The 14,603-nt window shown below is 38.2% G+C and overlaps 1 protein-coding gene across 3 annotated transcripts in view; it reads left to right on the top strand.

Annotated features, from left to right (window-relative positions):
- Nucleotides 1–8,144, top strand: part of LOC111147041 (SAM domain-containing protein SAMSN-1) — a 152,910-nt gene extending 144,766 nt beyond the window's left edge. The window contains exon 8 of one of the 3 annotated variants that reach the window (XM_022502914.1): nucleotides 7,257–8,144. In XM_022502914.1, coding sequence (XP_022358622.1) covers nucleotides 7,257–7,459 — 203 coding nt within the window. In that variant the 3' untranslated portion in view covers nucleotides 7,460–8,144. The remainder of the gene's footprint in view (nucleotides 1–7,256) is intronic. The other 2 variants (XM_022502896.1, XM_022502906.1) reach the window with 2 other exon arrangements.
- Nucleotides 8,145–14,603: the final 6,459 nt, after the last annotated feature.

The following is a 14,603-nucleotide window of genomic DNA, read 5'->3' as shown; positions in this document are numbered from 1 at the left end:
AAAAACTGCAAGCCCCATGTGAGCCTTTAATACATCTGGAGGGACCAAGAGGGTAGGGGGAGTGGGACGGGGACCAAAACAGAAACCTAATACTTAGGGCAAGCAACTTTCCTTTTCTCTTAGGCCACAACAGATAGCGTTGTACCCACTCTGACCTTGAACACGAAAACTGGATTAAACTTTTCAGGCCACTGCTTGACAGGAGGTAAATTTGTTTCTCCTACAAGCTGATAGAAGGGCTGGTGAGTGGTGTTAGCGCTGATTACAGGATTACCTCTGGAGGAGGATAACGACTTTGGGGTTCTGCAATCCCGCCAAGGCCAATACCTGAACTTGAACTTGCTGAACTTGCTCCCGTGTTGCCTTAGAAGAGAGCAGAATTAGGTCATGGGCTCCCCCAGCTGGGAATCTAGATGAGGCTAGATGGGGAAGAAAAATTGGGGTGACGCTCGGCTTTTGAAGGAGCAAAAGAGCAGAATCTATTTATTTGGTGCACATTAGGCTTTCTCTATCACCTGAATTTTAAAATGGTTTGTCAATTTTAAACAATTTTAAAATTGTTTGAATAAAGATTCCCAGTAAGAAAAGAGAATGTGTGTGTGTCTGTGTGTGTTAGTGCATGTGTTGTTCATAAACACAACCTTCGGGACACCTTTGCCTTGCTAATAAATGCTTCTTGCAAATAATCAGAGAGTTAACTGCTATTAATAGTAAATATTTTCTCTTTATTCTGAACTCGTTCCTCTTTTCCCACATTTAGAGGCACTTTGATGTGTCTTAAAAGTGTGTCTATGAGAATGCGTACTATTGTCCTCAGGGAAAACATGTGATGGAACTATCTTGTTCTCCATAGAAGCACAGGAATAATTAAATTTTAAATCAGAGTTGGGGGGGGGGGAAGACTTAGTAACTGAAGGAGCAAACTGTCCTAGAAGCCACGAATCATGTATTTGAGGGAGCTGCAACCTTTTTTGTGGCACTCAGAGAAGAGGAGGGGGAAGGGCGGCCTGTGTGCCAGGCTGTTGGCACCAGCTGTGGTCACAGCAGCTCCACGTTGCTCAACTATCCCCAGTTGTGCCTTCCTGCCTGCCTACCTGCCTAAAAGGACGCAGGGCAAGAGGCAGGTCCCAGCCAGGAGCCTGGAGCATGAGCTGCCAGCAGGGGAGATCTGCAGCGACGCCGAGCAGCAGTCCAGCAGTTGGCCTGACAGCGCGCCAGGGTAGCCTGGTGCCCCAGCCCCTGACATGCAGGCCTGGTGTTTCCAACCCACCTGCCATATGATTGGAATCTAGATTCCAGAAGCGTGCAGCTTTGAAGAAATGCAGGCTAATCATCTGCATACACGCAGTAGAGAAGGCACACGGGCATCTCACGTTTATGTATTTATAAATATGTATTATATATATATCTCTCTAGTTGTAGCCGTTTAGCTTTATGCAATTCAGTTTCTTCAGATTTCTTTTTTGTTTTACCCAAATTAAATCTTGGGGGGGGGCACCGCAAAATTTAACTTACGATTGATGCCGTATTCCATATAACACAAAAAATAAAATGAAATGTAAATATTTTTAATCTTCTATCAGAGAACAGTGCCCAGAGTGGAGAGGCCATAGAATTGTCACCTCAGTCACCTAAGGCACTTGTAATGCACTTGTTTTTATATTGCACTATGATGGTGCGCTAGGGGTTCTTTGTAATGATTACCCTGGTCAAATCTTCTGTTACCACTTGCCTTCCCCAAAGCCCCTCCCACTGTGCTTTGCATTGAGTAGGTGGTTTACAGATGCTTGTAGAATGAAAAACAGCAACGACAACAACAACAAACAAAAACACCTAGCAACAACAAAACAACAAAATCTTGCAGAATGAATTAACACGGAGGGAATAAAGAGATTTGTAAATCATAGGGAAGCTTTTTTCTGATTATAAACCTCTAGTCCCTAGCAATCCCGCCTCACAGATAAAAGTTTTTGTAGTAGGCAGATGGGTGTTGGTTTGGGTTTTTAAGATCTATGTTGTGTGTATGCTCACTGTGCATGCCTGTGTATATTCAAGAGTGTAAATGAGTACATCTCTAGAGGATAATAATGTAAAACCTATCAAAGTTTGAGATGTACATACTTTTGTATCCAGAAATTCCAGTTTTAGGAATTTGATGAACTTCAACATACAAGTGCTAAAACTGCGAGTTAAACTATTACTACTTCTAAAGCGTGAACTTCCATCAGTAATTGATTTGTTAAATTAATTAGTATATGCAAACAAGGTCCTACAAAGATACTAAGAGAATATAATGCATACTGACATAAAAATATGTTTAAAACGGGACACCTGCATGGTTTAGTCAGTTAAGTGTCTGCCTTTGGTTCAGGTCATGATCCCAGGGTCCTGAGATCCAGCCCCGCATCAGGCTCTCTGCTCAGCGGGGAGCCTGCTTCCCTCTCTCTCTCTGCCTGCCTCTCTGCCTACTTGTGATCTCCCTCTCTGTGTCATATAAATAAATAAAATCTTAAAAAAAGAAAAAAAGATGCAAAGAGAGATGTTCAAAAACAGGGAGTGTCATTTCAACTCCTATTTTCTCATGACCTCAGGAAAACAAGAGCAACTGGTGGTTATTCCATGAAGGGATTCCTGTTTTCCATTTGTTGTTTTTCCAAATGACATGAATACCAAAAAGTCATTATTATAAAACTAACACGTTCAGGTGATTTAAGGATGTGCTTAAGATGAAATCAGAAATAACCTAGAGTTGCGCCATATTGTCTGCTGAATGGTCCTCCTTGAACAACACTGCCTCTGGACAAATAAATACAGCCATAGATACCTAGAGAATGTCTGAGTTTTGTTCTGAGTGACCCAAGTGGGGCTCCAACATGAAGCTGGGGTTTTGAGCAATCCTCAGAGAGGATGACATAGGCTTGGTTTTGCCTCTTGGAAGATGGCACCAGGAGAGAAGAAGGGGACAATAATTCAAAGAGCCAAGAGATATCTTCATTTGAATTTCAACAAAATTTCTTATTTGATCTTTAATACCTATTTCCTTTAATTAACCTAAACATCACAATCTTTTTATTTAAAAAATTGCTTACTGAGCACTTGCATTGGCCAGGCATTTTCTTATGCCCTGTAGATTGCATTATTTTATAGTTTCCCCAAAGAAACAGGAGCCTAAAGAAACAAAAGCTTCATACATAAGGCACACAAGACAGTAAAATCAAAATCTGGAATATTTGCGTGAAGAAAGTTGAGAAAGAAACCTATGTCAATATAGGACAGATTTCTTTCTTTTGGATATGAGAAATTTTTCCCAGAATTAGGATTTAGTTTGAATTCTTTAAAGCTTTCTTCACATTTAATATAATTGAAATTGCCTATATTTAATTAATTAAATGTCACAATTCCAATATAATTATTTTATGAATAATTTTATTAGCTGTCTTCTCTTTTAATCACCATGCCACTTTTTATCTTTATCGATGACTATCTTAAAATGTTGAGCCACGGGCTTTACATGATTCCATAAAAATCCGGGTAAGAAATAAAATATTTTAATATTCAAATGAGTTCTTTATGACAAAATATTTCCTAAATAATTTCCTCTTAACCTAATTATTCTTAACCTTAACTTAACCTAATTTTATTCTCATGATATAGAGTACAGAAATGTCTGGGGTTGCTTTCTGGCCTTCTGATGATGTCTGCTCTTAGCTGCCAGCAACGAGACACCCTTTTTCAAATTATGTAATAATTCTCCAATATACCTAGATTTGAAAATGTATAGCCTTTGGAAGATTAGCAAACCATGCAGGGGCTTTACTGAAAAACTATACCATCTTAATTTTTTGTTGTTTTTTAATTGAAATATAAGACATTATAGGTGATGTGAGAAATATAGAGAAAATCTATCTAAAATGTTAACACTTTCATTTGTGAATTATAAGCATAAGTCTGTTGGTCTTCAAATAATTTTAGTAATAGAATACTTAATCATATAGATTGTTCTTTTTAACTTAACATATTATCAGAAACATTTTGATATAAAAAAAGATGCATTCATATCTCATATGGTAAGTCTGTAATTTTGGAGGCAAACTGTTTCTTATTCCAATGTGTTATTTGCCTGGTTAGCTCAGATGATTGGACCATGGGCCAAAACTGATGAAGGTTATAGTTTCAATTTCTAGGTAGGTCAGTTAGCTTTACTCTGTTTCATGGCCACATGAAGGGACTAAATGACTTAGAAAGAAAATGTGGACATAATAGCCTGAATTTATCCCCTGTGCTGGAAAAAGTACCCATAGTACAAGACCTAGGTTTGTGCCAATCTGGAAGTCATTAGCGTCAGGACGGAAAAAACAACAACAAAAAATAAAGCAAGAGAAGAAAAACCCTGACCCCCCCCCCCCAAACACAAAAACTGAATGCTATATAGCTTTCATTTCCATAATATAACATAAAGACCTGCCTTTTCTTTTTATAGTTAGAGTCAAGGGGCTCCAGCTGATCACCTGCCTAAAATTATTGCAAGCCTGGTGGGAAGCATTCAAGGAGGCATAGTCATGTTTTCATTTCACTAGGAAATCATTTAGCAAATTACTGCTGTCCTGTAAATTGCTGTGCTGCGTAACTTTCATACTGAGAAACTATTTCCCTTTTTCCATAAAAATTGCAGAGAAAAGGTTCCTATAATAAATAAACCGTATTTAAAACAAACCAATTCCCAGAATTTTGGGACGGTGATAGAGCACTTCTCAGGTGAAAATAAAAACAAATACATTTTATTACCAATATTTGAAAACTATATATTCTCTGTTAAAGTCAGATTTTCATTTATTGTTTGTTTACTTTGTTACCCTTTGAGGGGAATGGAGAGAGGCTTCTGAAGACAAAATAACAAGCTAAGTACTTATTTTTGGAAAGAAAAAGAACTAAGTTTGGAAATCAGAGCTCTTTAAGCCCAAATCTTATATCTTGAAGAGAGTCCCACAATCAGTAATCAGCCTAAATAGAACACGGTATTGGGAGCAATTTTTACTATGCCAAGTTCTGTCTAAAATGTCGGTCTGAAGGGAAATAACTTAGTTCTTTTAATTTTGTGTCGAGGTGATAGGCCCAAATATAATCTGGAGAAAGATGGCCTAGGATCACATTCCAAGTATGGTAAACCCTGCTGATGTAGCAGTAAGCATTACAAAAGGACTAATTTCTCTGGCCTTTTCCAGAAGCACTTGGATAATGAAACACAGAGCTGGTTCTTCCACTTCAGTGGCAAGAAGACGGAAAAGCAGAGTCAGGGGAGAAATCTTTCCTTCAGAGAAAGAGGTCCCATTTCAGTGCTGTCTTTTTGTAAGAAAGCTTTGGAAACAAAATTGAATGACTGATATTCACAAACACTAATGGATATTAAGAAGTTTCACTCTAAACTTAAAGGTTGCTAAGACTAATAAAGAGAAAATGCTTCATGGTGGCTAAAATTTTTAAACAGTCACATTCGATGCATAGTAAAAGTAAAGGTCCTGATATCTAGAACTTGTTATAACATCACTGGACTTAAATAACTGATACTTGAGTCCACAGTTTAAAAATGTTGTGCAAACAGGGAGAAGATTCAGAAGAATGGCCTAAGCGTGGTTTTATTGTTGCAAATTAAAGCTTTGAGGAAAAGAGTAAAAGAACTGTTATGATTCAGTTTGAAGATGAGTCGACGAAAATGATCTTTATCATTTTTTCCCAATCTTTCTCAACCTGTGTTCCTCATCTAAACCACAGAGTACAAAAACTAATGTGACTCTTTTCTCAGTTCTTCTGTGGATGGTACATAAAAGAGTACCATTCTAGATCCATTGAGGAGATGTGAATTCATTACATACAAGGCTGCCTTCGGGCACCACGACTCAATTCTCTCTTGTAAAGGATGTTGATAACAATTGGATACACAGTAGAACATAATGTTGGCAAGATATCTGAAGCCTAGAAAATGCACTTAAAGAAGCGGGTTATCTGTAGACAAGATAAAGGGTGGATTTCCTAAAGCTAAATGACTTAGCATTTTACTTTTATAGAGTCTGTTGAGGAAAATTACAGTTTCCTTCTTCCAGGATTTTGGAGCTGGGATTTATTTTCTTCTCACCAGAATAGGATGAAGTGCGTAGTCTCTGAAGGCGGAGGTCTTGTCCCGCCCTGCAATGGGTGCGTTTGGTTCTTCCCAAGTGGAGTTATTCAAATGTCTAACATGGAGAAACTCTGAGGGTAGAAGGGGTAAGAACTAGGTATGCTGATAGGGCTGATGGGTAGTGGCCTGAGATACATCTCCTCCCCAAGGAACCCATCTCATGATGCGGGGAAGGACACATTTACCCGTTTCAGGGAAGTCAAGGAAAGAAACTTGACGTTGACCAAGAGAACTCTGACGGTAAAGGCTTCTTGAGAAGATTAGAACTTCATAGTCCTGCCTAGGTTCTTCAAAATATCTTTCGTGACATCTCTAGTATTAATTTTTTTTTCAAAGAAAATGTCTGTTGAATCTAGACTACTGACTTGATAACACAGTTACCAATCTGAATATAAATAATTGTTCTTCAGAATTATAAAGATGTAGAAGACAAACTAAATAAGGCAGAGTCAACGAAAATGGTGGTGTCTTACTATCTAAAAGCAACCTGGTTTCTATGTTGATTTTTCTGGTGAACGCAGACATGGGAAAATTCCAAATACTTTTTAAGGTTTTTTTTAGTTAAATTCCAAGTAATTGAAGTCCTACTATCTGTTGTTGCCCAGAGAGATATTTTATTCATGACTCCACGTTATCATGATTCTAGAACTGTCCACAAAGATCACTATTGAGTTGGATTATACATTTAAACTACAAATGACTTTTTCTAATGTTACTTTAAGGAGTATTTGGACAAGGCATCAGTCAAACTGTGGATACAATCTGCTTTCTCTGGCAACTTATCATTAATGTAAAATGAGAGTCCATATTGATCTTCGCTTATGTAAGCAGTTCACATGAATTCCATGAAACTGCAAGTGAGCAGAAAAAAAAAAAAGGCAAACTTTGTCTTCTAGGAAAGCAGGGCTTGAATATTTGAGTGCAAATATCTCTTTTATAATAAACAAATATATTGTTTACTCACGGAAGTTTCAAATGTAATGAAGTCAAGGTTGGTACAGTTAAAATAGCTCAAAGACGAATGAGTACATGAATAAAACTTGTTTTGCCTTCTCCTAAATGCTGCCCTCTTTTCCATTTACAGCTATTCAAGAGCAAGAAGATGAATCTGTGCCCCTATCCTTAAGCCCAGACAACTCCTTAAATAAGTCACAGTTAGACGACTGCCCAAGGGACTCTGGTTGTTATATCTCATCAGAAAATTCAGATAATGGCAAAGAAGATCTGGAGTCTGAAAATCTCTCTGACATGGTACGGAAGATTACTATCACAGAGCCAAGTGACTGAACACACATTCTCAACTATATATGTACAAATGCATTCCATTTTAACTCTACTTGAACTAAAAGATCAAATAAATGGGAGAGAAAGAAAACATTTGGCAATACAACCTAAAGAGAAAGTGTTTTAATCTGAATGATTTTATATAAAAGTTCATGTCTCTAACATTCCCAATTATTGTAAATAGTATGTATATTTATTATTTTAAATGCTACATGTTAATATTTCACTTGCCTATATTAGAAAAGGCATAGTATAAGTCTTTGATATGTGTGACATAAGCTATATTCAGCTTTGTTTAAGTGTGAAATGATAAATTCTGCAGGAAAAAAACTCCTCTTTTTTTCATACCTGTTGGTTTTGCATTTGTGTCTATTATTCAATAAATAGTAATGAACCATTTGTCTGTTTAACCAACTGTCCAAGCAGCATTCACACTCATTTTTATACTTAATGGGAAAGCGTGAGTTAATACTGGAGACATTTTATCCTGATCCACAGTGGAGTTTTAGAAATTATTTTTTGCTAATTTCTTCACTGTTATCTGGTATAAAAGTAGAGATAACAAGATATTGTTGACTCTCGTTGAGTAAAATGAATTTTAATAATTGTACAGATGTTTCATCTTTAATTGTAAATATTTTTAATTGTGAAATACCTTAATTTTAAATAATAAAAATAACTATGTGCATTTGCTATTTTCCAGACTACTAGTACTTAAATGTATTTTTATATTAGACCTCTAGACAAAATATCTATTACCAGAAGTTTTATAGTCTGTCTGATATACAGCATATATATGTGTATACGTATATACACACATATATATATGATTCCCAAATGAATTACCTCACTTCCATCTGTCTCCTGAACCCCAGGTCTGTGTTATCCGACTTCCTGAACACTTCTATGTATTAGTCAGCTCAGTCTGCCATAATAAAATATCATAGACTGGGTGGCTTAAACAACAGAAACTTATTTTGTTAGAATTCTGAAGTCCAAAAGTTCAGGATCATGTTGCAGCATGGCTGGATTCTAATGAGAGTTCTTCCTGGCTCACAGACAGCTGCCTTCTCACCATATCCTCACACGTCAGAGATAGCAAGCTTTCCGGTGATTTTTCTTAGAACGGCACTGATCCAATCACGAAGGCCCCACCTTCACATCCTCATTTAAGCCTAATTATCTCCCCAAAACACCATCTACAAATACCATATATGGGGGGCTAATGCTTCAACATTCTAATTTGTGGGGAAAGGAGTCCAACATAGGACTCTAGAAGCTTCAGATCAACATAGCCAAATCTCTGACTTTTCTCTACAAATTTGTCTCTGCTTTTTTATTCCAAACAAAGCTCTTTCTTTAATGATGCCAATACCCAACCAGTTACCCCAAACAGAAAATCATTTCTCATATCATCTCATATATACCCTTCTCATAGATTCAATTCTCACAGATTCAGTATGTAATCAAGTCCTACCTCTAGAAGTGCTTTGCCATTCATGACTTTCTAACCCTTCCTATGGTTGCTGTCTTGCTTTGGAACCTCATGAGCTCATTTATGAAATAGTGCAATAGCTTTCCAACTGACCCCTATTCTACCAGTGCCCTACCTTTTAATCCATCCTCCACCCAGCCTCCAGAAAGGTCCAACATGTAAATCAAATCATGACTTCCAGCTTCAAGTTGTTTTTTGTTTTGTTTTGTTTTATAGCTCCTCACTCTCTTCAGTATAATTTTTGAACTTTTTTCCAGGGTATATAAGGTTCTTCTCAACCACTTTTGACCTACCCTATGAATCATATCTTTCCTCCCCCTCCTCTTACTCTACACTCTCTATAATCTACTTGCAATTCCACAAATTCACAATTTCTTTTGGGACTTCTCTTATGCTATTTATTTTCCTGGAGTGGTTCCTATTTTTTTTACATCCAAGAGTCTCCCTTTGTTTTCTGTTTTAAGATTCATCACAAAAGTCACTTACTCTGTGAAGCCTTCCATGATTTCCTTTGGTTTTCTCCTCTGGGTTTCCTTAGCAACTTGTATTTCTGTTGGTCATAGCACTTTATTATACTTTATCTATTTCAGAGGCACTTATCTTTCCACAAGACCACGATCTCCTTGTGACAGCTTTGTAATCTGGTGCCTGGTATTAGACCTGTACAGAGTGGGCATTTAGGAAGCATTTGCTGGAGGGCAACGAATATAATAATTATTCCCATATAATGGATTCTGTATTTATATCTAAATCAATGTACTTAGTCTATAGGTAAATACCTTCCAAAGTGATCTAAACATTTCTTTAATAAATAAAACACAATACCTTAGGAAAAATCAGGAAACACAAAGTATTATTTCGAATGCTGGGAGACATTATTACACTGTTAATTTCTAGTATATTTTTCCAGATCCATGAGATTTACTCCCAAATGCAGTGCCCAGGTCAGGAGTAAATCACATGCCTACGCCTATCCTTCCCCTCCACAGCAGGAAATAGTGTTTCAATTTCAAATTTCCAACATGCTGCCTCCATCCTGGTCCTGCTCCTGACTATGGCTACAACTCTAAATAGATTATTCTAGGACACAGCACAGCCTCTGACCATAATTTTTAAACTTTAATCAACCTGCTGCCTCAGGGAATTCTAGAGCGTACGGCTTCTTTATGAGGACAGCAAGAAATTTGTAGGTTAGGAAGCATGTGAGGAACTGTTTGATTGTAAAATGGTAGAAATCACTGGTGAAGCTTACCCAGCCACAGTTTCTTTTCCTTCAAAATAAAGATCTGGTACCCAGTTCGAGGATTTAGGGAAATGCTTTTGAGTAGAAGTGCTGCAAAGGCCTTGAGGAGGCTGAGGAAGAGGAAGAGAGACTGGATTCCTACAAAGAAAGAAGGAGAGAGAAGTGGAAACACCATGAGGTTCAAGTTGCCAAAAGGACGGCCCCATCACATAGCACAGTGCTGAAAAGGACACCTGTAGCAAAAGCATATCTCACACTAAAGGAACCCTGCGGCCCTTGATTTTACCTGTTGGATCCCTGCTGCTCGCTTTCCTTGGGTTTTTCTCTCGACCATGCAAGCTGGATAAAGAGAAGTAAAAAGGCTAGACGTAGTTCAGCCAAGGTTGTAAGGTAGTTGAAAGACTTAGACTTTTGGCTGCTTTTGACTAGGAGACAGACAGGAGTCTTAGCCTTTCAAGAGTGGATGGGAAGGTGGTTAGAAAGTGACATTTTCATGGCTCCCAGATGGCTTTGTGTTTCCAGGTTGAAATGTGGTGAGAGTCCTGGTCTCAATCATTTCTTTATTCACACAACAATTCTGAGACATGGAACGCATATGCTGCCCAAGACTATGCCAATGAAAGCCTCTGGATCATAGAATCTGCACGAAGATCTTGCCACAGCCTGTCACTGAATAAGCTGTCTCTCGGTACAGAAAGATTGTAAAACTGTCCTGGGATGCCGTGATTGCTCTGATCCCAAGAACATCTTATGTTTACAAATTCAAGTGTGTGGTGAAAGTATGCCTAGTTAGAGAAATTTTAATCCAGATAAATGGATAAAATCTCCATAATACGTTTTTTGTTAAGAACAAAAATGAACTCTTTTAAATTCTGCCCCCCTTGATTCTATTGCCGATACAAGTACCAATATATTTTCACTCTGAAATTTGTTATCAGAAGCTTTTCTTTTTTATCAATTAAATTTCCAAGATAGTTAATAAAATAACTCTTAAAACTTCTAAAATGATAGTCAGCTCAAGATTATCAGGTTTTAGACAACATCTAATTCACTGAGGTTAGTCAAGCGCCCTGCAACTTCCTGAGTGAGGCCAAATTGATGACATGCTGACATTTCATGTTGAGAAACTTCCGTTACAAGCCTAAGTTCTGAGAAAAATAATATGAAGAAATTGTAGATACTCTGTCACACCACACACGCACACTCTTCCATCCCCTCCACACCATCAAAGAAAACCGTTCGACTAATCAGGACGCACAGGATGTCATGCTAGAATTATGTAAAGGTTGAGACAAAAATGAATAGGAACTAAATATAGGTAAAAGAACAGCAGTTTCTAAAATATGACCAGGTTTCCTGGTTACCGAAATAAGATAAAAGGAACCCTTACTTTAGGCTACCCCCTATCCTACCACTGAATTCATCTGATCACATCCAACGTTGACCTAGAGGTCTGGTTTGAGCACTGTGCGACTTTGTGTAAGTCACGTAGCCTCTGAGCTTAGGTTTTTTGGGTTTTCTTATCCTCTATGAAATATAATACTAACATTTCATATTTCTGTGCTGCTTAAATGAGATAATGTACACAAAACATTCAGCACAGTGCATGTCACGTGAATAAAAACTGATATCTGAACACAAAATGAAAGCAGTGCACATGTTACCATAATACAGGCCTGGGCGTGTAGTGATTTGAAATTCTTCAGACACCGATTGTCTGAGGGCTAGGATAACCGTGTTGTGCCACAGCAGTGAGAATCAGCGGATTTAACAGAACCTCACAGATAATGACCATTTTGTCAGGACAGAATATTTCTTTGTCGGGTTCTGATAGATTAGAAAGAGGCCATGTTGTATTTAGTTTTGATTCCTCACACTTGAGGTTATATAATAATAATATAAAAATAATCATTTTTTTAAAGATTTTATTTATTTATTTGACAGACAGAGATCACAAGTAGGCAGAAAGGCAGGCAGAGGGAGAGGGGGAAGCAGGCTTCCTGCGAGCAGAGAGCCTGATGTGGGGCTCGATCCCAGGACTCTGAGATCATGACCTGAGCTGAAGGCAGAGGCTTTAACCTACTGAGCCACCCAGGCACCCCAGGAATAATCGTTTTTAAAGACCAAACAATTTGAGTATATAAATAACTGCTTATATTCATGAATAAAATTAAATCAATAAAAGATGTGAGGTTATTACTCCTAATACTGCACCTTGGGCCCTCCCTGGTCTTTACAATATGGAGTCGCAGCTCATTGTGCTGTAGCCCACACAGAAGGACATTGTGCTGTGCCCTTAGAAGGACACCCTAAATGTAGATTTTTACATATTTACAAAGTTAATGGCACTTAGGCAAATGATCTGCCGTGGGAAAATCACAGTGCAGAGGAAAATACAAGCTTTTCATCAGTCTCCCTTTCTTTCTTCATCATGCAAGCGTCTCACATTTGAATCACCAACAGTCTGAGTATTAGTGCATCTGTGTGAGGTCTATCATAAATTAAGAAGCCATGATGGAAAAAATCTTTTAAATGGCATTACTGTGTTCAGAGATCTCCTTTGACCTCCTGGGATCCCTGGTGGGCCTGAAATGCAGGGCACTGTTCCCTCAGAGGGACGGAGTGGAATCCTGATGCAGAAGGCGAACGGGATTGTTTTCCTCTTCGACTTTTTGAGCACCACGCCAAGTGAATGGGCAGGAATCATTCCATTTGCAGAGTAAAATGGGGTGAAAAGCACTTCTGGCACACTTTGTCCATATAAATTATACTTGTTTGCAATTCATCAACTCCTTCTCTACTTTATATCCATATGTAATGTAAATGATCGTCTTTCTCTGAAGCTCCATAATGATGCGCAGCTCCAAAATGTGATATAATCAGCTAAAAGAGAGCAGATGGAAGCTTTTCCCCCAATATGCATATTCATAAAAAAAATAGAGAACTCAACAAAAGGAGATACATAAGTACTTGTACCCGGAGGGCTGCTGCATGGGCTTATGTACAAAAGTAAGTGGGTTTTCTGCAACTATTTCATTCTTGAAGCCTTTACTCATTCATTCCTGCAACAATCATTGAAAATTCTCTGGAAAAAAAAAAAAAACCTGCCCTTCCACAGAGCAAAAGATACATTTTCCTTAAGTTTGTTTTTTGTTTTTTGTTTTACTGCACCTTAGAACTCATGGTTCAGGAAATAATGGTTAGAATACTTTACTAGAGGAAATATGATGAAAAGGTAAACCATGAAAAAAAGTGAAGATTTCACTGTCCCTTTAGCAACATAGACTACAGACATTAAAATTCCCACTGTTATACTAGAAAAAGCTGTATAGAGAGAATAATGAACTGTCTGGATAGCATTAACTATATATGTATATATTTTAAATATCTGATTCCTCAGAGGGTAAGGTGGTTCGGCTACTAGAAATTTTGTTAATGGAAACAGCAGTAGGAGATATTGTGAAAGAAGGCAACCATAAAAGAAAATTTAAGAACTGAGTGAAACAACAACAAAGAGACACAAGGAAATCATTCAAAGTGTGGCTATGAGTTTTGGTCTTGTAACCAAAGAAGTGGTATTTAGACCAAAATTAGATGTTTCTGACCATGTATGTCTTCTTCCAGAACCCCTCTCCACATGTGAAGCCCTGATGTTCATTGAGAGAGGCTCTGCTATGGACTACATCCTTGATCTGTGCCCTCAGGTTCCTGTTGGGAACAATGAGTGGGAAGCCCCATTAGGAGCCTTGGGGGGTTGGGGGGAAAGGAAACTGGGGGGAGAGAGCAATGAGGTCAGTGTCTTTATTTGCTCCATGACATCACCTTGTGATACCTGTCTCAATCAAAGGTCACTAGTCACCTAAAATTGTCATTCTGTATCTGACTCTTTCCTTCCGATTTTGGTAATTGCTCCTTTCTCTCATCTCCAAAAGTTTAGAATTAACAACAGCTCTGTGGCTTGTTAGCTCACTATCTGCACAGACTTTAATGGTTCCCTTACCCTCCACCCTGCCCATATCTTTGCAACTAGTCCCTTTATAAATAAGCCGTCCTCGAATTATCCTAATTTGATCATGCCATCGACCCTGTTGGTAGCCAGACTAGTGCCCTGATCCGCTACCGCTCATGACTTTCAGTTACTTAGGTCATGTTCTTGAGTCTAATGAGCACTGCTCTGTGAGTCCAGCATAACTTTATTTACATGGCCTCAGATCATTACTATCTGTCTCACTATTAGCCTCCACCCTTACTGACCAACAGCTTCAGGGTAAAGCATTTCTACTAACACTAGCGAAACTCATGCCCTTTACCCCCTTTCAATTCCTTATCCACCTGTCTCATGAGTCCACACACATATTTCTCCTTTTTTCCACACAGCTAAGAATCCCTGGAATAGGGATGAATGGCAG

This window comes from Enhydra lutris, unplaced genomic scaffold (assembly GCF_002288905.1).
Source record: "Enhydra lutris kenyoni isolate GAN:26980312 unplaced genomic scaffold, ASM228890v2 scaffoldscaffold2, whole genome shotgun sequence".
Lineage (NCBI taxonomy): Eukaryota > Metazoa > Chordata > Mammalia > Carnivora > Mustelidae > Enhydra > Enhydra lutris.
Note: the sequence above shows the minus strand (reverse complement) of the source record. Positions and strands in the feature narration are given on the sequence as shown.